The sequence below is a fragment of the Macaca nemestrina genome, chromosome 20, assembly GCF_043159975.1.
Source record: "Macaca nemestrina isolate mMacNem1 chromosome 20, mMacNem.hap1, whole genome shotgun sequence".
Classification (NCBI taxonomy): Eukaryota; Metazoa; Chordata; class Mammalia; order Primates; family Cercopithecidae; genus Macaca; species Macaca nemestrina.
The window spans coordinates 54066051-54094028 of NC_092144.1; the positions used below are offsets into that span (position 1 = coordinate 54066051).

The following is a 27978-nucleotide window of genomic DNA, read 5'->3' on the forward strand; positions in this document are numbered from 1 at the left end:
GCTCACGCCTGTAATCCCAGCACTTTGGGAGGCTGAGGTGGGTGGATCACGAGGTCAGGAGATCCAGACCTTCCTGGCTAACACGGTGAAAACCTGTCTCTATTAAAAATACAAAAAATTAGCCGGGCCTGGTGGCGGGCGCCTGTAGTCCTAGTTACTCGGGAGGCTGAGGCAGGAGAATGGCGTGAACCCGGGAGGTGGAGCTTGCAGTGAGCCGAGATAGCGCCACTGAGCTCCAGCCTGGGCAACAGAGCAAGACTCCGTCTTAAAAAAAAAAAAAAATTAGCCAGGTGTGATGGCAGGCACCTGTAATCCCAGCTACTCGAGAGGTTGAGGCAGGAGAGTCGCTTGAACCCAGGAGACAGAGGTTGCAGTGAACTGAGATCGCACCATTGGGCAACAAAAGCAAAACTGTCTCAAAGAAAAAAAACAGAATCTACTGAATTGTACACTTTAAATGGGTGAATTTTAGAGTATATGAATTATATCTCAGTAAAAGTATTACAGAAAAGCAGTCATCTGCGTTAACTAGTTAACCACCTGGAAAAATAAAGTAACTTCCATCTCTCACACATTAAAACAAATAACATTGGCAACATGCACAACCTAAAAATAGACTACCAGAGTACTTATCAAATTACAAATTGATGTTATTGTAATTTTGGTCTATAGGCATGACAGCCAAAACACAAATTATGAAGTAAATAGTTAGTAAATTATAGAAAATATAAAGTATGTTTCAGTAAACTTCCCTCCCTCACTCAAATTTAAGTAGCAAATAAACTAAGGGAAAATATTTCAGATACAACAAATAGATAATCAATAAATTTAAAACAAATCAACCTATAGATGAATACAAAAATGTATAGAAATAGGTAAAGAATATAGACCCTTAAAAGGAAAAATTGAAAATGACCAATAAATATTTGAATGCATATCTAAGCTTATGAGGAATAAAAGACATGGAACTATTAAAAAATAAAATGTTATCATTGGTTTAAGGACTGGGAAAGGGTCAAAACAATTGTAAATTTTAAGAAGATATTCATTCACAATACTTTTGGTGGGGGGAATCCACTTACAACCTTTCTGAGAGTAACTTTACATAAATATTTAAGAGAAGCATCTCTTTTAATTCAGGAATCCATTTTGAGAAATGTAGTCCACGAAAATCATTGAAACAGTGAAAAATGTATAAAACATTCTGTACAGCAGTGTTACCCAACCTTTTTGGCACTAGGGACCAGTTTCGTGGAAGACAGTTTTTTCCACAGATGGGAAGTGGGGGATAGTTTCGGGATGATTCAAGCACATTAAATTTATTGTGCACTTTTTTCTTTTATTATTATCATGTTGTAATATATAATGAAATAATTATACAACTCACCATAATGTAGAATCAGTCTGAGCCCTGAGCTCATTTTCGTGCAGCTAGACTGTCCCATTCAGGGGTGATGGGAAACAGTGAGAGATCAGCAGAAATTAGATTCCTGTAAAGAGTGTGCAACCTACATCCCTCATATTGCAGTTCACAATAGGGTTTGTGCTCCTATGAGAATCTAATGCCATTACTGATCTGACAGGAGGTGGAGCTCAGGCAGTAATGCAAGCAATGGGAAGTGACTGTAAATACAGATGAAGTTTTACTCATTCACCCACCATTCACTTCCTACTGTGTGGCCCAGTTCCTGACAAGCCATGGACCGCTACCTGTCCGTGGCCCACAGGTTGGGAACCTTGGTCTATAGAAATATTTATATCAGTTAAAGCAGCAAAATACCTAAAGAAAAAACAAAAACATACAGGTAAATTAAATTTGATAATCAGTAAAATAAGTAACCATGATAATGTAGAATTACCTTGGTCAATATGGAAGAATATTCATAAGCTATTAAGAAATGAAAAATACCAGTTACATGAGAATATGCAAGGGGTGATTATAATTTTTGGGAAAAAAAGATACACAAGGATAAACATTGAAATTTTAAGTATTTAAAAAGTTATATTCTGAAACTAATCGTGAGCTAATTTTAGCAAATAGATAAACATTTTTCAACTCAATTTTCTCACCTATCAATGGGATAATTACTACCACCATCTGGATTTTGTTGTTGTTGTTGTTGTTGTTGTTTTGAGACGGAGTCTCGCTCTGTCTCCCAGGCTGGAGTGCAGAGGCCAGATCTCGGCTCACTGCAAGCTCCGCCTACTGGGTTCACGCCATTCTCCTGCCTCAGCCTCCGAAGTAGCTGGGACTACAGACGCCCGCCACCACGCCTGGCTAATTTTTTTGTATTTTTAGTAGAGACGGGGTTTCACCACGTTGGCCAAGATGGTCTTGGTCTCCTGACCTTGTGATCCGCCCGCCTCGCCCTCTCAAAGTGCTGGGATTACAGGCGTGAGCCACTGCGCCCAGCCACCACCTGGATTTTTTTAACAGAATAGTGACTAAGCCCTGAGACACTGAAACACAACCATCTCAGGTCAAAGCCTTATCTTACCATTTTAATAGCTGGGAGACCATGGGCAAGCTTCTAGAAATTTGTGTGTGTTTCATTTATTCTCCTTGGCATACTCCAGTAGAACAATAATGCCATATACAGATTTTTGTTGTTGTTGTTTGTTTTGGGCTTTTCGTTTTTGCTTGAATTAATTAATTCCTATGAATCATGTGTCAATGGGTCTGGTACTCAGGAAGCTCATATCTCCTCCAGGCTGCTGGACCAACCGTGATTCTGTCACAAAAGTAGAAGGAGATGGCTGTTGGGTGGCATCCCACCAGTGATTGTCACACTGGGCACAATATCCTTCAGAGTTGAGGGAAAAAGAAAGACATCTAGATTTGCAGGGGGGTCGGTAATTATGCCAATCATCTAAGCTGCCTCAGAGAACTCTTAGAGGAGGAAATCCAGCCAAGTGATATTTATGAATCAGAACTAAGCTTTCATAGAAGAGGACATGAAGTGGACACCAGAAAGTGATGCTTCCACACCTTTGATCCTCTTTCCTTTCCTCTCAAAAGATTTCAAGCACTTTCCCCTCTCCAGGCCTTTGCTCTCGGAATTCTGTCTTCCCTTAAGACTTTGCCCTCAGTATTCATTCTCATTTTTCAAATTTCAGCTCAATTATTAGTTTATTTTACAGGTCTTCCTTACATCTAAATTTAAATCATGGTTACTTATCACTGGCCCTTGTCACTCATCACAGTGTGTAATTTTATGTTTGTTTATATTTGGATTATACTGTCCACTGGCCAAACAAAATGTCCATTAGAGCTCCCAGCCTCTGATTATTTGTCTATCCCAGAGCAGGAAAACTATGGCCCAGGGGCCAAATCTGGCCTGCTATCTGCTTTTCACAGTGAATGAGCTAAGAGTAAGAATGGCTTGTGCATTTTAAAAATATTTTTTAAAAAGATGAATAACATTTTGTGACTGGAGAATAATGAGATTTAATAATCTGAGGTCGCATCTCAAGGAACTAGAGAAGCAAGGACAAACCAAACCCAAACCCAGCAGAAGAAAGGAAATAACCAAGATCAGAGCAGAACTAAATGAAAGTGCAACAAAAAAATACAAAAGAGAAATGAAACAAAAAGCTGGTTCTTTGAAAGGATAAATAAAGTTGATAGATCATTAGCAAGATTACCAAGTAAAGAAGAGAGAAAAATCCAAAGAAGCTCAATTAGAAATGAAGCAGGAGATATTACAACTGACACCACAGAAAAACAAAAGATTATTCAAGACTACTGTACCAACAATAACAAAAAACTCCAAGACCAGACAGATTCACAGCTAAATTCTACCAGACATTCAAAGAAGAATTGGTACCAATCCTATTGACACAATTCCACAAGATAGAGAAAGTGGGACTCCTCTCTACGAAGCCTGCATCACCCTAATACCAAAACCAGGAAGGAACATAACCAAAAAAGAAAACTACAGACCAACATCCCAGATGAACATAGATGCAAAAATCTTTAACACAATATTAGCTAACCGAATCCAGCAACCTATCAAAAAGATAATCCACCATGATCAAATGGGTTTCATACCAGGTATGTAGGGATGGTTTAACATATGCAAATCAACAAATGTGATACACCACATAAACAGAATTAAAAACAAAAATCACATGATCATCTCAATAGACACAGAAAAAGCATTCAACAAAATCTACCATTCCTTTATGACTAAACTCTCAGCAAAACTGGCATACAAGGGACATACCTCAACGTAATAAAAGCCATCTATGACAAACCCAGAGCCAACATAATACTGAATGGGGAAAAGTTGAAAGCATTCCCTCTGAGAACTGGAACAAGACAAGGATGCCACCTCCCAACACTTTTTTTTTTTTTTAAACATAATACTGAGTGTCCTAGCCAGAGCAATCAGACAAGAGAAAGAAATAAAAGGCATCCAAATTGGTAAAGAGGAAGTCAAACTGTTGCTGTTTGCTGATAATAAGATTGTTTACCTAGAGAACCCTAAAGACTCCTCCAGAAAGCTCCTAGAACTGATAAGAGAATTCGGCAAAGTTTCCGGATACAAAATTAATGTACACAAATCAGTAGCTCTTCTATACACCAACAGCGACTAAGTTGAGAATCAAATCAAGAATTCAACACCTTTTACAACATCTGCAAAAATAAAATAAGATAAAATACTTAGGAATATATCTAACCAAGCAGGTGAAAGACCTCTACAAGGAAACTTCAACACACTGCTAAAAGAAATTATAGATGACACAAACAAATGGAAACAAATCCCATGCTCATGGATGGGTAGAATCAATATTGTAAAGATGATCATACTGCCAAAAGCAACCTACAAATTCAAAGCAATTCCCATCAAAATACCACTTTCATTCTTCACATAACTAGAAAAAACAATCCTAAAATTCATATGGAACCAAAAAAGAGCCTGCATAGCCAAAGCAAAACTACGCAATGGAGGCATCCCATTACCTGATTTCAATCTATAAGGCCATAGTCACCCAAACAGCATAGTACTGGTATAAAAATAGGCACATAGATCAGTGGAACACAGTAGACAACTCAGAAATAAACCCAAATACAGTCAACTGATCTTCAACAAAGCAAACAAAAACATAGAGTGGGTAAAGGACACCCTATTCAACAAATGGCACTGGGATAATTGACTAGTTACATGTAGGAGAATGAAACTGGATCCTCATCTTTTACCTTATACAAAAATCAACTGAAGATGGATCAAGGACTTAAATCTAAGACCTGAAACTAAAAATTCTAGAAGATAACATTGGAAAAAACCCTTCTAGACATTGGCTTAGGCAAGGATTTTGTGACCAAGAACCCAAAAGTAAACGCAATAAAAACAAAGGGCCTGGGACTTCATTAAACTAAAGAGCTTTTGCATGGCTAAAGGAACAGTCAGCAGAGTAAACAGACACCCCACAGAGCGGAGGAAAATTTTCACAATCTATAGATCTGACAAAGGACTAATATCCAGAATCTACAAAGAATTCAAACAAATTAGCAAGAAAAAACTAACAATCCCATCAAAAAGTGGGCTAAGGACATGAATAGACAATTCTCAAAAGAAAATATACAAACGGCCAACAAACATAAGAAAAAATGTTCAACATCAGGGAAATGCAAATCAAAATCACAGTATGATACCATCTTACTCCTGCAAGAATGTCTATAATGAAAAAAAAAATAGCTGTTATTGAGGATGCGGTGAACAGGGAACACTTCTACACTGCTGGTAGGAATGTAAACTAGTAAAACCACTATGGAAAATAGTGTGGAGATTCCTTAAAGAACTAAAAGTAGAACTACTATTTGATCCAGCTATCCCACTACTGGGTATCTAGAGGAAAATAAGTCATTATACGAAAAAGATACTTGTACACAGATATTTACAGCAGCAGAATTCACAATTGCAAAAATGTTTAACAACTCAAATGCCCATGAATCAATGAATGTATAAAGAAACTGTGGTAGATATAGACAATGGAATACTACTCAGCCATAAAAAGGAATGAATTAATGGCATTTGCCTGGATTTATTTATTTTTTCTTTCTTTCTTTTATTTCTTTTTTTTTTTTTTTTTTGAGACAAAGTTTCACTCTTGTCGCCCAGGCTGTAGTGCAGTGGCACTATTTTGGCTTGCTGCAACCTCCACCTCCTGGGTTCAGGCAATTCTCCTGACTCAGCCTCCCAGATGGCTAGGATTATAGACACCCACCAGCATGCCCGGCTAATTTTTGTATTTTTAGTAGAGATGGGGTTTCATCATGTTGGCCAGGCTGGTCTTGAATTCTTGACTTCAGGTGATCCAGCCGCCTCAGCCTCCCAAAGTGCTGTGATTACAGGTGTGAACCACCGTGCCCAGCCTGGAGACTATTATTCTAAGTGAAGCAACTCAGGAATGGAAAATCAAACATCGTGTGTTCTCACTCATAAGTGGGAGCTAAGGTGTGAGGATGCAAAGGCATAAGAATGACACAATGGACTTTGGGGACTCAGGGGGAAAGGGTGGGAAGGGGGTGAGGGATAAAAGACTAAAAATTGGGTGCCATGTATACTGCTTAGGTGATAGGTGCACCAAAATCTCACAAATCACCACTGAAGAATTATTCATGTAACCAAACACTACCTGTTCCCCAAAAACCTATGGAAATAAAAAATTAAAAAAAATCAAAAGATCCCCAAAATATTCAGAATAGTACTTGTGGGAGCCATTGAGCAAGTAACATGGGAAGGGAGGAGGCTGCTCCCACCAGTGGTTTTGGGGGTGGAGCAGATGCTGATGATAATGAAGTCCCAGATGGGAAATGGGAGTGGGTGCCGAGGAAAGCTCAAGGATCCTGCAGATGAAGACTCAGACCCACGATACTGGATGTGGCATCTATGTCACCATGGGAGTCAACCAGGGTAGTGGCCTCAGCTGAGGCAGGGGAAAAGCTGGGATCCAGGTGCTCTAGTCTTCTCTTGATAAGCAAGAGAGACCAGGAGGTGAGAGATGGCAGAGGATGAGACAGGTGATACCAGTGACCAGAAAGAGCCCCTAAAAGGTAACACTTCATTTTCTTTCTGTTAGTTTTAATGTCAAATTTTGCTTTAATATTTTTAGGTAATTCTTTTTTTAAAAAATATTTATATCCAAAGGTTCTTACCACACCAACTTCAGGCTCGATCTTTTCTCCCTAACCTCAGAATCAGTTAGTTGTCTCCTTTAAAACCTTTCTCTCTCTCTCTCTCTCACACACACACACACACGAGAGAGAGAGGGAATATATAGTACTGTTTTTGGTGTATGAGTGTGTGCTTCAGAATAAATGGTTTCATACCCTACAAAAAAAGAATGAGATTCAAATTTTATAATCCATCAAGTTTTATTGGAACACAGCCACGCTGGATTGCTTCTGTATTATTTATGGCCGCCTTTGCACTGCCATAAGTCTCCATGGTCACAATATCCACTCACGACCACTTGTTGTCTTTCAACAGCGGCATATAAAATCTCTAACACAGTTCATCTCACACCTAATGAAACAGACACACACAGGCATAAATTTAGAAACCATCCTATGAACATAAACAGGTCCACGCAGGGTTCCAGACACCGAATCGAACTAACAAACTCCCTCAAAGCAAGACACACCCATCTGTTCAACTGCCAGACACTGTTCCAGGCGCTCGTACCCAGGTAAACTGGTAGTATCGCGCAGGTCATTTCCAGGGACCTTACCCTGGATTCCCCTGCTCGCTCAGGTCTAAGTCCCCAGACACCCCAGTCCCATCTTCGGCTGTTCTAGACTCCAGAATGCGTTCCTTAGCGAAGGCTGAGAACCTTTTAATTCGCTCTCAGTCAACACCAAAGACCCTCAAGCAAAGGCTGGAGCTCCCAGCCATCTTCGGAAAAACCGCCTTTGACTGGTGAAGCCGAGTTGCATGCTGGGAGCATCCCCCCTGTCCCGGTTCCAACTTCCGGAGACTATCCAGCTGTGGACTACATTTCCCAGAAGTCTCCGGGGCACATGTCTTTTAGGGGCGGGGCGAGTTTGCCGGCCAGAAACACTCCCGGTGGCTCCTCTCGCAGCCTGCGAGCGTTTCCAGGCTCTTGTTTCCCATCAGCCTCTGGGTCCAAACTAACCACGGGTCTCCGGGTCCTTTTCCGGTGTCCTTAAGGTTCTTGGACTCTGCATGGTGAGTTGGTCGTGTCCGTAAAAGTATTCAGCCCGGGTGAAGCTGGGAGGGCTCGGCTGGCTTTACCGGGGCCCGATTGGAAACGGCAGTGAGGGTGAGGGTGAGGGTGAGGGTGAGGGTGAGGGTGAGGGTGGGGGTGGTGGCATCGGGGGCGGTGGAGATGGGGAGGGCTGGGTCACGGACAGGGCGTGTCGTCTGCGGCACTCAAGCCTGTGTGCACGCGAGCAGCCGAGGGATAGTGTGTCTCAGACGGCGTGGCAGGGCCGGGGCGTGTCTCCGCGGAGGTGGGTGCAGTTGTGAATGTGTGACGGGGTGATGCGGTGCGTGGCCGTATTTTTAAGTGTGATTTGCTTTGACCAAATGCTCTAGGTTCCCTTTAGCCTGTTTTTGGGCCTTCCACGGTTAAATGACTGCAAGAAAGAAGTCTATGCTAAGCCCTGTAATGAACGTTTCAAGCAAGAAGGATGAGAATTTTAGATCTGGAAGTGTCCTCGCGACAGGATCTTGTCAAGACCTGAGGGGGAAGTTCTAGAGGTAGGATTCCTACAAGAGGCGCCTCTAGGAGCTCTTTGGTGGTGAGCTAGCTACATGTTTCAGAGCCACTGAAACCAGACCTCTGTCCCCAAGAATTGCCCTCAACACAGAGACAGACTCTAGCCTGCCTTTTCCTTCCATTTGGTTTTGTGTGGATGAAGGCAGAAGTGGCCCTAGAGGGTGTTTTGCTCTTGTTTTTTCTTTTTTAATTAAGTCTGTGACGCTCTAGAAATGCTGATGTCTCATGTTACTGTTTTTCCCCCAGTGCTGCTAGGTTGCCAGATTTCTAAGAAGGAGCTCAAAGAGGAGAAAAGGAATTTGCGCATATTTAGAAATCAAGGTTCAGGTGAGGTTTTTTATACATACTTTTTTTATACATATACCTACAACTACCTTTGATTCTAGGTCATGAGAACATTTTCTTTCCTTGGCTTGAAAGATCTTGACTGGGTCTTCCCAGTCACATGACCTGCCATGCTGGTACATATTTCCCCCGGTGGCCCCCTATTGTTCTTCTCCTCAATTCCTACCCACCTGTTCACATGGAAATTGTTCAGATCCTTCAGTGCACTGAAGAGTTATAGAAAGGCACCTCTTGTAGATTGCTATTAGAGCATTATTTTAAACTATGATTATTTGAAGAGATTAGTATTTAGGTGGTGCTATATACAAACTATTTTTTTTAAGTTTTCTGTAGTCATAATTAAAAATTTTTTTTTTTACTTTTTTTAGAGACAAGGTCTCACTCTGTTGCCCAGGCTGAGTACAGTAGTAAAGTCATAGCTCACTGCAACCTTGGAGTCCTGGGCTCCAGTGTTCCTCTGGCCTTGGCCTCCCAGTGTGCTGGGATTGCAGGTGTGAGCCACGACGCCTGGCCCATAATCATGATTCTTAAAGCAAGGCAAAGTATGAGGGATTTTAAGTAAGGGAACGTTTCTGGCAGTATATGACAATGTTGTCTGCTTTGTGAGGCTTTTAGGGGTGGAAATATGATTGAGCTTTGAGCATAGGGATTTGTGATTTGCACCAACAAGAGTGGGGACTTTCAGATAATCTTTAGATAGAAGTCTGTAACATTGTCAAGCATGGCTTGTTTCAAGTCCAGCTTTGTGTGACATGTAAGAAGCTGAACTATGTTGTAGTTAAAATTAAGGCTCTGGGGTCGGGCATGGTGGCTCACGCCTGTAATCCCAGTGCTTTGGGAGGCCAAGGCAGGTAGATCACGAGGTCAGGAGATCGAGACCATCCTGGCTAACATGGTGAAACCCCTTCTCTACTAAAAATACAAAAAGTTAGCCAGGCGTGGTGGTGGGTGCCAGTAGTCCCAGCTACTCGGGAGGCTGAGGCAGGAGAATGGCGTGAACCTGGGAGGCGGAGCTTGCAGTGAGCCAAGATTGCACCACTGTACTCCAGCCTGGGTGACAGAGAGAGACTCTGTCTCAAAAAAAAAAAAAATTAAGGCTCTGGATCCAAAGTATCTGAATCCAAATCCTGGCTCTGCCTGTTGGTAGCTGTGTGAACTTAGATAATTGATTCAGGCCCTCTGTGCCACATCTATAAAATAGGGACAGAATAGTACCTACCTAATGGAGTTGTGATGATGTAAGATGAGTTATTAGGTGTAAAGCTTCTTAGAGCAGTGTCATCCCCATGATATGGGCTTACTGAATATTGAGTTGCTATTATTGGGCTCTTCTAGATTATTTCCTGTCAACTTTTTTTTTTTTTTTTTTTGAGACGGAGTCTCGCTCTGTCGCCCAGGCTGGAGTGCAGTGGCCGGATCTCAGCTCACTGCAAGCTCCGCCTCCCGGGTTCACGCCATTCTCCTGCCTCAGTCTCCCGAGTAGCTGGGACTACAGGCGCCCGCCACCTCGCCCGGCTAGTTTTTTGTATTTTTTAGTAGAGATGGGGTTTCACCGTGTTAGCCAGGATGGTCTCGATCTCCTGACCTCGTGATCCGCCCGTCTCGGCCTCCCAAAGTGCTGGGATTACAGGCTTGAGCCACTGCGCCCGGCCTCCTGTCAACTTTTTATAGATTAGAGTAAGAGAAATATGAAGTTGATTGTGACGGGTGCTTGCAAATTAACAAAAAAGTGGGGGCTGAGTGCGGTGGCTCACACCAGTAATCCCAGCACTTTGGGAGGCCAAGGTGGGTGGATCACAAGGTCAGGAGTTCGAGACCAGCCTGGCCAGCATGGTGAAACTCCGTCTCTACTAAAAATACAAAAAATTAGCCGGGATGGTGGCGGGTGGCTGTAGTCCCAGGTACTTGGGAGACTGAGGCAGGAGAATTGCTTGAACCAGCAGTTGGAGGTTGCAGTGAGCTGAGATCGTGCCACTGCACTCCAGGCTGGGTGACAGAGCGAGACTCCGTCTCAAAAAAAAAAAAGAAAAATAGAAAAAAAAGTGACCAGATGCTCAAATGATCTAGGACAGGAAAACTTAAAAAAAAAAAAAAAAAAAAGCAGGGTGTTGGCCTTTTGCTGAAGCTGGAGTACAGTGGCATGATCATGGCTCACTGCAGCCTTGGCCTCCCAGGCTCAAGCGATCCTCCCACCTCAGCCTCCCTAGTACCTGAGACTACAGGTATGTGCCATGAAGCCTGGCCAGTTTTTGGATTTTTTATAGAGAGGGGATTTTACTATGTTGCCCAGACTGGTCTCGAACTCCTGGACTCAAGCAATCTACCTGACTCAGGCTCCTCAAGTGCTGGGATTACAGGTGTGAGCTACTGTGCCCAGCCTTAGGACAGGAAGTCTTAACCTGAGGTCTTCTTGTTCCATTGACAAGCTTCTAGGTGACCAAAACCCCTTGAAATTTGTAAATATATGTAAATATATGTATATGTAGTTTGTAAATATATGTAAATGTGTTTTTTTAAGTGGGCAAAGTGTCTATAATTTCATGAGATTATCAAAAGTGACCATGACCCAAAAAGATCTAGCTCCATTGTTCTGGAAAAAAGACTGTAATTGCTGGGAAGGAGCTTGAAAAAAATGAGTCCAGCTGGGTGCAGTGGCCCACGCCTGTAATCCCAACACTTTGGGAGGTGGAGGCGGGTGGATCACTTGACATCAGGAGTTAGACCAGCCTGACCAATATGGTGAAACCCCAGCTCTACTAAAATTACAAAAATTAGCTGGGCGTGGTGGTGTGGGCCTGTAGTCCCAGCTACTCAGGAGGCTGAGGCAGGAGAATCAGTTGAACCCAGGAGACAGAGGTTGCTGTGAGCCAAGATTGCACCACTGCACTCCAGCCTAAGTGACAGAGTGAGACTCCATCTCAAAAAAAAAAAAAGAAAAAAAAATTAGTGTCCAGTAGAATGGAAATAGTCAAGTAAATTGTAGTATATCTAGTGATGGAATGATATGCACCTAATAAAAATTAAGTTTATAAAGAATCAAAGGAAGGAAAAATATAAATGATGCAATTTTAAGCAATCATTATAGTTATAAACAAAAGTGCTCAAGAATATTGTGTTACCTGTCAATCCCATCTAATAAGACAGGGTTTTGGAAGACATATTTCAAGGATTACATCTAAAATGTTACTTTAATTCGTCATTCAGTGAAGAAGTGGAGAGGTGCAGCCATACTTATTGAGCATCTACTATGTACCAAATACTGTTTTGTTTATGCACATTTATTTTCTTCCTCAGACTTTGAAGGTGGTCTATCTAATTTGTGTTGATTTACAGGAGAATCTTGACAGTGAACGTGTCTCATTACATTGAATAACAGCTACAGGATGTTCAAGAGCTGGTAGGTGTGAATTGTTTCAGGCCCACTGATTTTCAGTGTTGGCGCCATTTGTTCAGCTTTCTTCATGACTGAAATATATCCTTCCTGTCACTCAGTCTTTTACATTTGGAAATGTCTTTATAGTTCCAATTATGGAATTAATGCAGGCTTGGTCCAAAAAAACCTCAGCAATCTAGGAGACATATCGAGAAGGAAGCTAAAAATCACATCCTCTAGAGTTAATCATTTTTAATGTTTTTTTTGTTTTGTTTTTTGTTTTCTTTTTTGAGATAGTGTCTCACTCTGTCACCCAGGTTGGAGTGCAGTGGTGCAGTGTCAGCTCACTGCAACCTCCACCTCCCAGGCTCAAGCGATCCTCCCACCTCAGAGGGAAGGTAGCTGGGACCACAGGTGTGTGCCACCATGCCTGGCTAATTTTTCCTGTTTTTGGTAGAGCTGGGGTTTCACCATATTTCCCAGACTGGTCTTGAACTCCTGAGCTCAAGCAGTCTGCCTCCTTTGGCCTCCCAAAGTGCTGGAATTACAGGCGTGAGCCACCACACCCGGCACTTTGGAATATTTTTGTTTAAATCCTTTTTCCTTTTAGCCTATGGGTCTGTTTTGTTTTTGGTTTGTTTTCTTCCTGCAGAATAAAATTATAGTAATTGGTGATGTAAATGAATTGAAGACTCTTTAGTTCTTAGTTTGAAAAAGAAACAACCCAGATCTAGGTTGTATGTTAATTTTGAATATTTAGGGATAAGAGGGAAGTGCTAGTGATTCCCTTATTTGAAAACCTTCAAATATGCACAACTTCTGGGATTATAGAAATGTCATTTAAAAATGAATTACCAGGCAAAAAGGAGTTTTAGAATTATATTATTTTAAAGGTTACCTCGCCAGACAATGGCAATAATCTCCAATATAGAGCCATCTTACAAAAAAATACATTTTACAGATAATATTTCCAAAGACAGGTGTAAATACCAGAAGGTAGAATGAGAAGGTTATGGTTGTAAATGTTTAAACCACCAATTTGTACAGAAGAGTAAGACTGAGCCTCTGGTTAAGTTCTCAGCTTGATACCTAATCGGGTTGTATTTTCTTTTTTTTTTTTTTTTTTTTTTTTTTTTTTGAGGTGGAGTCTCGCTCTGTCACCCAGGCTGGAGTGCAATGGCCGGATCTCAGCTCACTGCAAGCTCCGCCTCCCGGGTTTACGCCATTCTCCTGCCTCAGCCTCCCGAGTAGCTGGGACTACAGGCGCCCGCCACCTCGCCCGGCTAGTTTTTTGTATTTTTTAGTAGAGACGGGTTTTCACCGGGTTAGCCAGGATGGTCTCGATCTCCTGACCTCGTGATCCGCCCGTCTCGGCCTCCCAAAGTGCTGGGATTACAGGCTTGAGCCACCGCGCCCGGCCTCGGGTTGTATTTTCTGATGCAGCTTAATGATGCTGAATCTCTATGTATCTTCTGGGAGGAAGTGGTATATTCCTCTGCATGTTTCTGAGAACCTGTTTTTCTCACATTGTTATTTAGGAAGAGTACAGGCTTAAGGCTGACCTGTGAAATTTGAGTTCGTGTTATAAGAAAGCAGCTCTGAGAAGGACACGTTTTACTGTGAGCAAAAGAGAGTATCATTAAGTTTCTTTGTTATAACAGGATAAGGGACAGTAACATTCTTCATTTTCTTTTCTTTTTTTTTTTTTTTTTTTGTGATGGGGTCTCACTTTTCGCCCAGGCTGGAGTGCAGTGGCGCGATCTCGGCTCACGGCAAGCTCCGTCTCCCAGGTTCACACTATTCTCCTGCCTCAGCCTCCTGAGTAGCTGGGACTACAGGCGTCCACCACCATGCCCAGCTAATTTTTGTATTTTTAGTAGAGATGGGGTTTCACTGTGTTAGCCAGGATGGTGTCGATCTCCTGACCTCGTGATCCACCCGCCTTGGCCTCCCAAAGTGCTGTGATTACAGGCGTGAGCCACCGTGCCTAGCCATTTTCAATAACAACGATGACAATGTGGGCAAGCCTGCTGGCTTACACCTGTAATCCCAGCACTTTGGGAGGTCAAGACAGGAGGATTCCTTAAGCTCAGGTGTTCAAGACCAGCCTGGACAACACAGTGAGACCCTGTCTCTACAAACAATTTTAAAAAATAATAATTAGCAGGGCATGGTGGCATGCACCTGTGGTTCCAGTTACTGGGGAGGGAGGCTGAGGTGGGAGGATCACCTGAGTCCAGGAGGTTGGGGCTGCATTGAGCTGTGTTTCTGCCACATCATTCCAGCCTAGGCAACAGAGCAAGACCCTGTCTCTGAAGAAGAAACAAAGACAACTTATAAACAATTATCATATACCATTCAGTATTTTGTATGGATTTCTTACTCTTCTATAGTGAACACTTTTCTCTTATTGATGGGGAAAAAGAAGTGTTGAGAAATTGGTAACTATCAAGGTCAAATTCACATCCTAAAGGTCTGACACCAGATCTTTTATCTCAATTTCAACAGAAAATACCTCCCACATTATGTTAGTCACAAACCTGCCTGCCTAAGGAATTGATCATATGTGTCTTTCTTCATCAGTGAATATGAACCAACACCATCATAACCAATGAGGGTATGGTGGGTCGCAATTTATTAAACCTTTTGTTTACTATTACCTAGTTTCTCATTTTTAGTGATCAGAAGTTATTTTTGGTTGAATATCCTTGTGTATTCCTCTTGTGTGCTTCTTTGTTCTTTAGCAATTTCTTAAGGATACATTTCTAGAAGTGAAGTTTTGGGTGAAGAATTTGGCCCAAATGCCTGACCCTGTAATACTTGTACTTAGGGGGTAATACAGTGTTTGGAAGACATAGGTGTTACCTTGGAGACCAAATATGCCTTGGGGTAAGTGTAAGGCAGTCAGCAGCCAGCAACAAAGGCCAGTAGGCAATCCAGGGGACCTGCTTTAGGAACTCATAGGAAGGTAGTTATAAGCAATACTGTTGAATCATGATCAAGCATTTGGAGGCAAATGGAATTTATTCTATAAAGTTTATACTACTACTGTTAGTTGCAAAGTGAGCCTAATACAATCAGGTGATTCAGCAGTTATCTGGAGGATACTATGTTTAAGACAGGTTCAGATACAAAATAAATCTATCAGTCAAAATAAGAAAAGCAGAATCAAAACCTCATTAATGGAAAGGGAACAAAAAAAAAAATAGGCTGGCCACGGTGGCTCATGCCTGTAATCCCAGCACTTTGGGAGGCCGAGGCGGGTGGATCACGAGGTCAGGAGATCGACACCATCCTGGCTAACAGGGCGAAACCCCGTCTCTACTAAAAAATACAAAAAATTAGCTGGGCTTGGTGGCGGGCACCTGTAGTCCCAGCTACTCGGGAGGCTGAGGCAGGAGAATGGCGTGAACCCAGGAGGCGAAGTTTGCAGTGAGCAGAGATCGTGCCACTGCACTCCAGCCCGAGCGACAGAGCGAGACTCCGTCTCAAAAAAAATAAATAAATAAAATAAAACCCCCAAAAAACAGAAATGAAAAGATGAAATTCCCCAACTTATGCTATGGATATATTAGTATTATTACACTAATATTATTCTATTAATATATCCATGGCATAACTTGGGGAATTTCATCCATTTTTTTTTTCTAGGCAAGACATAGGCATATGTAGAAATTATACAGTTTGTGTAATGCATGGCCATGGTTACAGTGATTATGTGGATTACCTAAACAAAAAACATGATCATAATGAAAAGATAAATGTTATTAATATATACAGATATGTAATTTTATTTTTTATTTTTTTTCTTGAGATGTATAACTTTCTAAACACTTTTTATCTGTTGATGTGATTGTCAGTCTTTCTGTATTGATATGTATGTATTTTATAAATGTAATCATACCATAAATCTCATAACCTCCTTTTTCTATTGAGTATATCTTATTTCCCTAAGTTAGCATGTACTCATTGCATGATGTTCCGTGTCATGAATATTACTGATATATGCATTGGAAAGTCAGCTTTTTGGGTTCCTGATGAATTCTTTATACATCCTGTCCAGCTCCCATGTCTTGATCAACTTCCTTCAGTCCTGAACCCATGAAGGACATTCTAGCTTGGACCATGACAGGTATTCCTGAGAGGTAGGAATGGAAAGAGGATGATCTGATCTCCTGGGCAGGACTGAATTGTCAGATCCCAGGTCCAGATTCACATCCTCAGAACCAGACACTGCCAGAAACCTCCCTGCTGAAGAACTTTGGGGTTTAGGTGGAAGTTTGGATTCCATAAATGGCACGTGGGGTGTGTAGCAGAAGCAGGCATGGAGAAGATAAGATCTTCTATTAGCGTAAGTCAGGATGGGATCACTGAGGCACGCCTGGTTTAACACTTCGTTTTCCCTCCCCAGTTCTGGCTTTTCTGGATTCTGTGCTTCACCAATAGAGGAATCCCATGGAGCATTAATTAGTTCTTGCAATTCCAGAACCATGACTGATGTAAGTTGGTATTTTTTCTCTCCATGAAATACTGTGATTTTCAGGGCGTGTGAATCTTTTTTTTTTTTAATTTTCCTAAAGCCTTCTCTCTGACAGAACTCCATCCCTGAACCCGCTTCTCAGTTCTTCCTATTCCAGTGGTGGATGGTGCCAAATAGCTTAGTGTCCTCCCCTTGTACCCCTCCCCTTTTTAATCAATGTCATATTCATTGAAGATGTTACTTAACATCTCCTGTGTTCCCAGTCTTCTAGTAAGAGCAATGATAGAGCAATGGAGTCCTCTGAGGGAAATACTTAAGCTTCTGTTAAGGATAACTCAAAGAAATACAGTTAACAACACACTTTTAACACACTTTTACTTGTATGCAAAGAAAATCAATAGTGCATTGATTTCCTCCATCAAAGGCACCAACGGGAGTCATATAAAGGAGGAAAGGGAAGAGAATGAAAGACTGCGGGCATTTTGAAAACAGCAGTATTTTTAAATTTAGGGTAAGATGCTGATTTTAGAAAGTGGCTACCAAAGACACTGTCGTTAGACAGCTGGATGGTCACCCGAAGAGTGATGTTAGTTGTTTATGCATTCTCTGGGAGCACTTTCATGTTTAACCATCTTGACTGTCTTGGGTGATGCCTTTTGGTATCACCTCTGATTGGCCACATCGGCACCATTTCCCTTACCCGAGTTTCTCATTCCCATGTCAGGTCTGCAGTGTGATTAGTTAGTGATGAGGGTCCCATTGGACCACATGCAAAACCTTGGAACTTCTCCATAGACCCAAGTTTTCCACAGAGATAAGATGGACTTTGGGGTTTCTTGGTCTCAACCTCGGTTTATGTGAAGTTGCATGTGTTGGGAGGTGCTTCAGATTAGAAAAAGGGGTGTTAGTGGTTCTTTCTAGGAGTTTCCTAAGAGATGAAGACCAGTGGTCTCTGGAGTCACCAAAGGACTCCATCACCAGTGGATTTTGAACCAGTTGACTTTGAAGTCATTTTTTCATCAACCAGGATGTGTAGGTCATGAGTGACATTTGTATCATGTGCAACATCCTATATCAGTGTCCTCATGTGTCCTGTATCAGCATCCTCTAACTCAGGAACAAGTAACGTACTAAGCGAGGGGTAGTTGATAGTAACAGATAAGATGATGCCTAAGGTCTAGATGATAATATATTTCCACAATCAAGAAAGTCTACAGAAGTTTTGTTCAGCCTAAATGTACAGATATAATTGAGTGATTAAGCTCATATATTGAGAGGATAAAATGAATTGCAACAAATAAAAAAATTGTTTATTCATTATAAGAAAAAATGCTTATGATGTAATCTAACAGTGATGTATTCGAGTCTTGTTGATAGTCCCTAATTTAATGGGAATCAGTTTTATAAAATAAAGATTTTGTAGTACATTTGGGAAAAAGTTTACATGTTTTCCTATTTCTTTCTTTCTTTTTGAGACAGAGTCTTGCTGTCACCCAGGCTGGAGTGCAGTGGTGCAATTTCAGCTCACTGCAACTTCTACCTCCCAGGTTCAAGCGATTCTTCTGCCTCAGCCTCCCAAGTAGCTGGGATTACAGGCATCTGCCACTACACCTGGCTAATTTTTGTATTGTTAGTAGAGATGGGGTTTCACATATTGGTCAGGCTGGTCTCGAACTCCTGACCTCAAGTGATTTGCCCACCTCAGCCTCCCAAAATGCTTGGGATTACAGTCATGAACCATTGCACCAGGCCTTGTTTTTATTTCTTAAAGGAGAAAGATGGTGAGCAATTCACTTTTACAAATAATTTATGAGAAAGGCACATAGCACATAGTAAATATGCATGATGTATACACACATGCACTTTTTATTTAACAGAGAAGAAACTGAGATTTTAAAAATGTATTACCAGACAGGTCTGGATAGCTGAGTTATCTTATAGTATCCGGGAAGTTTTTTCTGCTGTAACAGGATTCTTCTAGAACATGTTGACATTCTGCTTTAGTCACACTGATTTTCTTGCTTTTTCCTACCTATATCAGAGGCTTTCAGCCTCCTTGATTGTTGTATTTCTCCCCCTCTTTGTAGTTTATCCTTCATACCCTCTTTTTCCCTCTTGGAAATGTTTTCTTTAATTTCACAAGTAATACATGGGTTTTTGGTTTTAGGGGTTGGTGACATTCAGGGATGTGGCCATCGACTTCTCTCAGGAGGAGTGGGAATGCCTGGACCCTGCTCAGAGGGACTTGTACGTGGATGTGATGTTGGAGAACTATAGTAACTTGGTGTCACTGGGTAAGGTCATCTGCCTGAAATAATTTAGTCTCCTCTTTGCATCATCAGTTTTCTGCACTGGAAATTCCAGGGCTATCTTTGAAGAAACCAGGTGAACTTCTTCTTCCCCTTCCCAAGGGTATGTTCTTATACTTGCTGGGTTAGAAATGGGTTCGTTAAACACATTGATCTTCCCCATTCCTCAGTGAGCTTTACACCATTCTCGGGCCCTCCCTACAATCACCTCTCCTTTAATGGCCAAGGGGCTGGATTTGCATTATAGGACATTTATTTCGTAACCATTGTCAAAGAAACCAGATTTCATAAATTCTGCAAATACTATATCGAATGTCTACTTCTGGCCAGCCTTGTGCTGAGCACTATTCATTGAATCATGAACAAGTTTTGATAACTTGCCTATTTTCATGCAGTTTACTTTGTAGTAAAGGAGAAACATCAAATAAGTAAGTGAATAAATAAATAGTGTGTAATGAACCAAATTCTTTGGAAAAGGTAAACAGTGTAAGGGAATAGAAAATGATGGGAACTGACAGGGCTAATTTAGATAAGATGGTCAAGGAACGCTTTCTTGAACAGATGTTCAAGAATAGAGATATTCAAGCTATGTGAATATGTGGGAGAAGAACAGATCAATCATAGTGAACAGCAAATGCAAAGGCCCTGTTGTTGGAAAGAAACTTTACCAGAACTCTAGGGTAGAGTTATTAAAGGAATATGTACTAAGAAATTACACCAGGGAGATAGGAAGGGGTCAGATAATATATTGTTTTGTTGTTCTTGTTTGTGGAATTTGGATTGTGTAGTCTCTCAGTTTGAAACCGTTCACATGTCTTTCCTTGACTTGCACATATGTCTGTGATGCTTTTGAAGATTACAGGCCAGTTATTTTGTACAGTGTTCCTCAGTTTGGGTTTGTCTGCTCTTTCTTCATGATTAGATTTAGAGTATGAATCTTTGGCAGGATTATCACAGAATCGATGCTGCATTCTTCTCCCTGCATTTTGTTGGGTAGTATGAATGATTTGTCATTACTCATGTTATTCACTCTGAGTACTTGATTAAGGTGGTGTCTGCTGGCTTCCTCCCTGTGCAGTTGCTTTTTTTCCCTTCCATAAGTATTTTATAGGGAAGAACTTTGAAACTATTAAATATTGTAGAACTGGGCACAGTGGAGGCTCAAACCTGTAATCCCAGCACTTTGGGAGGCTGAGACGGGTGGATTGCTTGAGGCCAGGAGTTCGAGACCAGCATGGGGCAACATGGCAAAACCCCATCTCTTCAAAAAATACAAAATAATTAGCTGGGCTCTGGTGGTGCACACCTGTAGTCCCAGCAACTGGGAGGCTGAGGTGACTGGATTGCTTGAGCCTAAGAGGTTGAGGCTGCAGTGAGCTAAGATTGTGTCACCACACTCCAGCCTGGGTGACAGAGCAAGACCCTGTCTCAATAAATAAATAAATAAATAAATAAATATTGTGTTCCTCTTCAAACTTTCCATTTATTCATATGTTGGATTTCTAGTCAATGGGCTATATTCTGTTTTTTCTGTTATTTATTTTGAAGCTCAAAGTGTTGGAGCTTGTTCCAGATTTGGTCAGTGGGAATCCTTTCATGATATGGCTTTTTGGCATACTCTTTAAGTACCTCCTGATTTTCTGATAAACAAGGTGTCAGAGGTTCATCTTGTATGAAATTTCCCTGCTTTAGTTTTATAATCAGCTATTGCTTTGAAATGCCGGGTTACTTTAAGACAGATTTATAGTTATTGTTTTATGCGTTTGTCTTTTAAATCAACAAATCAAAAGTACAATAATACTAACTTTTCTATTTACTCATGTAGTTACCATTACCAATGTTCTTTATTTCTTCTTATGGCTTCTAATTACTGTTTTGTGTCTTTTCACTTTAGCCTGAAACACTCCCTCTAACATTTCTTCTAGAGTAGGTCTACTGGTAATCACCTCTTTCGGCTTTTGTTTTTTCTGAAAATGTCTTAATTTTACCTTTATTCTTAAAGGACAGTTTTTGCTGGTGTAGAATTCTTGGTGGACAGTGTTTTTTCTTTTGGGACTTTTCAATATACCATCCTACTACTTTCTGTTCTCCATGGTTTCTGATGAGAAATTAGCTGTTAGTCTTGTTGAGGATTCTTGTATGTGTTAGGCTTCTGCTTTCTTCCTGTGTTCTGAAGTCTTTTTGTCTTTGGGTTTCCATAATTTGACTATAATGTGTCTAGATATGAGTCTCTTTGGGTTTATCCTGCCTGAAGTTGTTGAGTCTCTTGCATATGTGTATTCCTGCCTTTTGTCAGATTTTGGATGTTTTCAGACATTCTTTCTTCACATTTTTTTTTCTGTACTTTTATCTCTCTTCTTTTTCTGGGACTCTTAAGATGTGTATGTTGGTGTACTTGACAGTATCCCATCAATCCCTCCGGCTCTCTTCATTGTTCACTATTCCTTTTTCTTTTTGCTCCTCTAGTGCAATAATTTCAAATGACTCATTTTCAAGTTTGCTGAATCTTTCTTCTGCTGAATCCACTATTGAAATTTTCATTTCAGTTACTTTACTACAGAATTTGTTTGGTTTCTTTTTTTTTTTTTTTTAAATAATTTCTATCCTTTTATTGATATTTTCATTTTGTTCATACACTGTTTTCCTGATTTCCTTTAGCTCTTGGTCCATGGTTTCTTTAGGCTTATTGAGCATATTGGATAGTTCATTAAATGTCTAGGCTTCCTCTGGAATGGTTTCTGTCGATTCTTTTTTTCTTGTGAACGGGCACCCTATGTTCCTGTTTCATTGTATGCTTGTAATTTTTTGTTAAAACTGGGCATTTTGAGTATTATAATGTGGTACCTCTGGAGATTCAATTTTCCCATTCCTCAGGCATGGCTGATTTCTGCTTGTTGAGGGCTGGAGCTGTCAGACTTTTTCAAACTCTTTTGGCAAATTGTATGTTCCTTATTGTATGTGGTCACTGAAGTTTCTGTTCCATCATCTCTGCAGTCAGTTAGTACCAGACAAAGATTTACTTAAATATCTGGCTATAAAAAGGGGGAGAAGAAAAGGTCCATTAGCCCTTTAAATCTTCCAATAGATGCTTCTGGGGAAAGCTTCTGTGACTGATGGAGCTAAAATCAAGGCAGTCATCTGTGCTGGTCCCTCAAAGTAACACAAAACCCACCAAACTGCACAACCCTGAAGTTTTTGGAAGACAAAGTCACACTGACCACCCAGGTCCCAGCTGGCTGTTCCAGGAATACAGGCTGCTGCCCTCCCCACAGTTGTGGTGGGGCTGAGGAGTGAGGGATGTGATTAGCTGGTACACACCATATCTGTGAACTTTTCGTACTATGTTACATTAAAATCATTGCACTTTGAATAATCTTTTGTCCATGCGTAATTTTGTGACATCATACACCAAATCCACCTGTTTCTACAAATAAAGTTGTATGGAACATAGTCTTACCCATTTGTTTATATGTTTACATATTGTCCATGGCTGCCTCGATAAAATGACAAGAGTTGTGACATTGAGTTGTTAAGACAAAAGAGTTGTTAGACAAAACAAAATCAGCCAAAGCTCATTATGATAAGAATTTGATTCCCATTAAGATACATACCTAGCAGGGGACACTGGATAACCACAACTGGGCACATAAGGGCTTGACTGATGGAAGGTGACATTTGGTTTGAGGCAACATCAGCATGGGAAAATGAGGGACTTGTTGAAGTGAACTTTGTGGAATCCTCCAGAAAACTATAAAATCAGAACATTGAGATCACAAGAGCTGCAAAATCAAGGCTAAGTTTGTTATTTAATAGGGGAGTGCCTTGATGAGTTCAGTAAAGTCACCTAATTTGTCTTTTATTTCTACTATAGTTTTTTTTTTTTTCCTAGTGAAGGAAATAAAATGTGTGGTTTTCTTGTTTTCTTTCAGATTTGGAGTCAACAACATACGAGACCAAAAAAATATTTTCAGAAAAGGATATTTTTGAAATAAATTTTTCCCAATGGGAGATGAAGGAAAAAAGTAAAACCCTTGGCCTTGAGGCATCCATCTTCAGAAATAATTGGAAGTGCAAAAGTATATTCGAGGGACTAAAAGGATGTCAAGAGGGATACTTCAGTCAAATGATAATCAGCTATGAAAAAATACCCTCTTACAGAAAAAGTAAATCTCTTACTCCACATCAAAGCATTCATAATACAGAGAAACCCTATGTTTATAAGGAACGTGTGAATGCTTGCAGTCATGGCTCAAAACTTGTTCAACACAAGAGAACTCATACAGCTGAAAAACACTTTGAATGTAAAGAATGTGGGAAGAATTATTTAAGTGCCTATCAACTCAATGTGCATCAGAGATTTCATACTGGTGAGAAACCCTATGAGTGTAAGGAATGTGGGAAGACCTTTAGTTGGGGATCAAGTCTTGTTAAACATGAGAGAATCCATACTGGTGAGAAACCCTATGAATGTAAAGAATGTGGGAAGGCCTTTAGTCGTGGCTATCACCTCACTCAACATCAGAAAATTCATATTGGTGTGAAATCTTATAAATGTAAGGAATGTGGGAAGGCCTTTTTTTGGGGCTCAAGCCTCGCTAAACATGAGATAATTCATACAGGTGAGAAACCTTATCAATGTAAAGAATGTGGGAAGGCCTTCAGTCGTGGCTATCAACTTACTCAGCATCAGAAAATCCATACTGGTAGGAAACCTTATGAATGTAAAATATGTGGAAAGGCTTTTTGTTGGGGCTATCAACTTACTCGACATCAGATATTTCATACTGGTGAGAAACCCTATGAATGTAAGGAATGTGGGAAGGCTTTTAATTGCGGATCAAGTCTTATTCAACATGCAAGAATTCATACTGGTGAGAAACCTTATGAATGTAAAGAATGTGGAAAGGCCTTTAGTCGTGGCTATCACCTTTCTCAACATCAGAAAATTCATACTGGTGAGAAACCTTTTGAATGTAAGGAATGTGGGAAGGCCTTTAGTTGGGGTTCAAGCCTTGTTAAACATGAGAGAGTTCATACTGGTGAGAAATCCCATGAATGTAAAGAATGTGGAAAGACCTTTTGTAGTGGGTATCAACTTACTCGACATCAGGTATTTCATACTGGTGAGAAACCCTATGAATGTAAGGAATGTGGGAAGGCTTTTAATTGTGGATCAAGTCTTGTTCAACATGAGAGAATCCATACAGGGGAGAAACCTTATGAATGTAAAGAATGTGGGAAGGCTTTTAGTCGTGGCTATCACCTTACTCAACATCAGAAAATTCATACCGGTGAGAAACCTTTTAAATGTAAGGAATGTGGGAAGGCCTTCAGTTGGGGTTCAAGCCTAATCAAGCATGAGAGAGTGCATACTAATGAGAAGACTTATGGATGTAAAGACTGTGGGAAGGCCTTTGGTAGTGGCTATCAACTTAGTGTTCATCAGAGATTTCATACTGGTGAGAAGCTTTATCAATGTAAGGAATTCGGGAAGACCTTTACTCATGGCTCAAAACTTGTTCATGAGAGAACTTGTAATGATAAACCCTACAAATATAAACAATGTGGGGAAGCCTTTCTGTGGACAACTTACTCAAATGAGAAAATTGATACCGATGAAACCTTATGATTGAAAGTTGTAACAGAACATTTTGTGTGTGTTTACAGACAACTCATCATAATAAGAACTCTTACTCTTGAGAAACCTTGTGAATGTAAGGGATGTGCAAAAGCCATTTGTTTCTGTGTATGGACAATTATCTTGCTATCCAGCAATTCATACTAGTGAGAAATATTCTGAATATAACTAATATGAAAAGGCCTTTAGACTTCTGTACAGTCTTATTGGATATCAATTTATACTGATGTAAAATCATTTAAATGTAAGGAATGTGTGAAGATCTTTATTCATGACACAAAGTCTGATAACATCAGATAACTGGTATTTGTTAAAAAGGTTTAAATGGAAGGAATGTGGGAAGGACCTAAACTTAATTCAGTTCTTGCTGCACATCCGAGAATTCATACTGCTGTGTAATCCTATGCACATAAGGAATTTGGGAAGGCTTATAGACATAGTAAATATCCTAGAGTACATCAGAGAATTCATCAAAATGAGAAATCATTTGAATTAGAATTAAAGGAAGGCCTTTAGACAGATGCCACTCAAATTATTATCCAGAGACTGGTGCAGTCATAAAATTGTCATCTGTCAATCATGAGATAAATGTGGAAAGTGAGTAAATATTTGGAACTTTTATAGCAATTTGACATTTCCATAACATTCTATTTTACAAAATTATCAGTCCATAAATGATTGAGAATTGAAAACAAAGTTTGTTCTCTTCCAGAAATAATTTTAGAGACAAGACTCACATTTTTCAAGACATGAGACAAGTCACGATATAATTTAATTTAAATAAGAAATTCTTCACTTGCACCTCTATGATTAGAATAGCAGGACAGTCATACTATAGAAAGATTTGGCAAATGAGGGAATCAAAATTTTCTAATGCCTGTAACAGCATAAGATAATTTATACCAGATATGTTAAATGTACAGAAGCCTTCTAACACTATTCAATCTTTGTTAAACTTCAGTAAATTCATCCTAGAGAATAACTCTGTTAATGTAACAAATGTAGGAAAACCTTTATCCATGGCATATACCATACTGTCATCACCATTTCACCTCCATACTACCTGTAGGATGGTGAGCAAAATGCTTATCTCCTCTGGACATGATGTTTAAAATGCTGATGGTAACTAATAATGCTGTTATAGAGATTAGATGGATTTAGTATGCATCGTATACTTGGAAGAGTATCTGGTATGTAGCCTATGCTCAAAACATACTAGCTATTGTTCATATTGTCTTTATTATTAGTATTACTACTGGTGAATTCTTAGGAGAAGCACAACCATTTGGAGGAATGAATTCAGAAAAGCTTCCTATAACCACTCATCCATTTGAATTTCAGATAGTTCATTCTGGGTAAGATCTAGTACAGTATAAAGAATTTGAGGGGATTTTAATTTAGAGTTTATCCCTTAAGCTGAGCTAAAAATTGAGACGTGAAAAAACCCAGACTTTTGAAGAGTTTAGGAAAGCTGTTTTATAGAATGTCACACATTAGTTTCTTTCCTGATGGTGAAATTTTATATGGGCCTCTTCTTCACATTTCTCATAACATGAAGTTGGAAATAGAGGCTTAAGCATTTTTTACCAGAACACTTCATAGATGGTGATGTGTACTTCATCTTGCAGTACATCAGAAGCAGATAGGATCCATTTCCCCCACTAGCACCAGTGCCAAGTTTGATCACTTACGATAACTACTAGAGTTGTCCATTGTAAAGATCTATTATATACCTAATAGGATTGGTCAACCTTGATCAATGATCTTTGGAAATGTGTGATCATATGGTATGTATTTTACTTTTTTTTTTTTTTTTGAGACAGGATCTCTCTCTGTCGCCAACGCTGGAGTGCGGTGATGTGATTTTGGCTCACTGCAACCTCCACCTCTTGGGTTCAAGTGATTCTTGTGCCTCAGCCTCCCAAGTAACTGAGTCCACAGGTGTGCACCTGTGTGCTAATTATATTTTTAGTAGAGATGGGGTTTTGCCATGTTGGTCCAGGCTGATCTTGAACTCCTGGTCTTAAGCAATCCACCTGCCTCAGCCTCCCGAAGCGTTGGGATTACAGGTGTGAGACACTGCGCCTGGCTGTATTTTACTATTTGGAAATCACAGTGCGTCTTAAAATTGATGGCTTCTTGTAACCACTTTCAACCAGGTGGCTGTCATGATTTAGTGTTAGCATCAAGGCAGGTTAGTTATGATGAAATAGAGTGTGTGTTTATATACTCACACAGTTAGAAATCGACCCTTTTAAAAATTATGTCTTTTAAAAAATGTTAGTTCCATCAGAACTAATGCATTGATAACTACATGTCTGTGGTTCATTGTCATAAGTCTACACCTGACCTCTCTATTTTGTGCACATAGGGAATTCGTAATATCACTGTTCAATCAGTCATTCACCCTCTAGTGATCATCATTCTACATGATTGCACTTTTTCAAAGGCATAAAAAGCCAACAATTGCACTTTTAATAATCAACTGTAACACAAAGCAGAGTACTTTGGGAGTTTTAACAGGATATATTATTGGTAATTGGCTACTATGCCACTCCCTCTGGGTGCCACATTTGCCTGTTAACCAAGAAATGTAGACACGGTGCCTTATCCCAACATTTCTGAAATTATATCTCAAGGAATCACCAGTGCTTACTAGTCTTGAAAATGAAGGAGGATTTTATAGTTAAAGAAGCTAAAGAAGCTTATAAAGTAGCATCTACTAAATCCCCTCTTAAGGAACAAGCAAAAGCACCTCACCAGCTTATCAAAAGACTAAAGAGAAGAGAAAAAAAAAGACTATTCCAGTGAAGAAAATGGTTGAACTTTGTTTAAACTGGTGTATGGCAAACTTCACTGTTGAAATACTGATTCCCATGACCTATTATCTTTGTAGGTGCGTGAAATTGCATTGGGAAATGCTGCTATAACCAAAAGATAATTTCACTCACCATGTCTGGTTGTTAGCTATGATGGAATAGCAGCATCATGCTCTCAGTTACAAGTGAACATCTTTGTTGTAGCTAAGTAGGGGTGACTCCTGAGTTTAATTAAATGCCATTTCACTATCTGTTTCTACAGTTGT

At 40.2% G+C, this 27978-nt stretch overlaps 1 protein-coding gene across 4 annotated transcripts; it reads left to right on the top strand.

Moving 5' to 3' along the window:
• Nucleotides 1-8053: 8053 nt before the first annotated feature.
• On the top strand, nucleotides 8054-27973 carry LOC105463833 (zinc finger protein 283). 4 transcript variants are annotated; one of them, XM_011711204.2, is made up of 7 exons: nucleotides 8054-8195; nucleotides 8565-8729; nucleotides 8995-9075; nucleotides 12427-12490; nucleotides 16878-16965; nucleotides 19114-19240; nucleotides 23185-27973. In XM_011711204.2, the coding sequence occupies exons 4-7, from the start codon at nucleotides 12477-12479 to the stop codon at nucleotides 24882-24884; spliced, it is 1929 nt and encodes a 642-aa protein (XP_011709506.1). In that variant the 5' UTR covers nucleotides 8054-8195; nucleotides 8565-8729; nucleotides 8995-9075; nucleotides 12427-12476; the 3' UTR covers nucleotides 24885-27973. The 4 variants fall into 4 exon arrangements, with proteins under 4 accessions (XP_011709506.1, XP_024643129.1, XP_070943156.1 ...); XM_024787361.2 differs by lacking the exons at nucleotides 8054-8195; nucleotides 8565-8729; nucleotides 8995-9075; nucleotides 12427-12490 and having other exon boundaries at nucleotides 16074-16965; XM_071087055.1 differs by lacking the exons at nucleotides 8054-8195; nucleotides 8565-8729; nucleotides 8995-9075; nucleotides 12427-12490; nucleotides 19114-19240 and having other exon boundaries at nucleotides 16831-16965.
• Nucleotides 27974-27978: the final 5 nt, after the last annotated feature.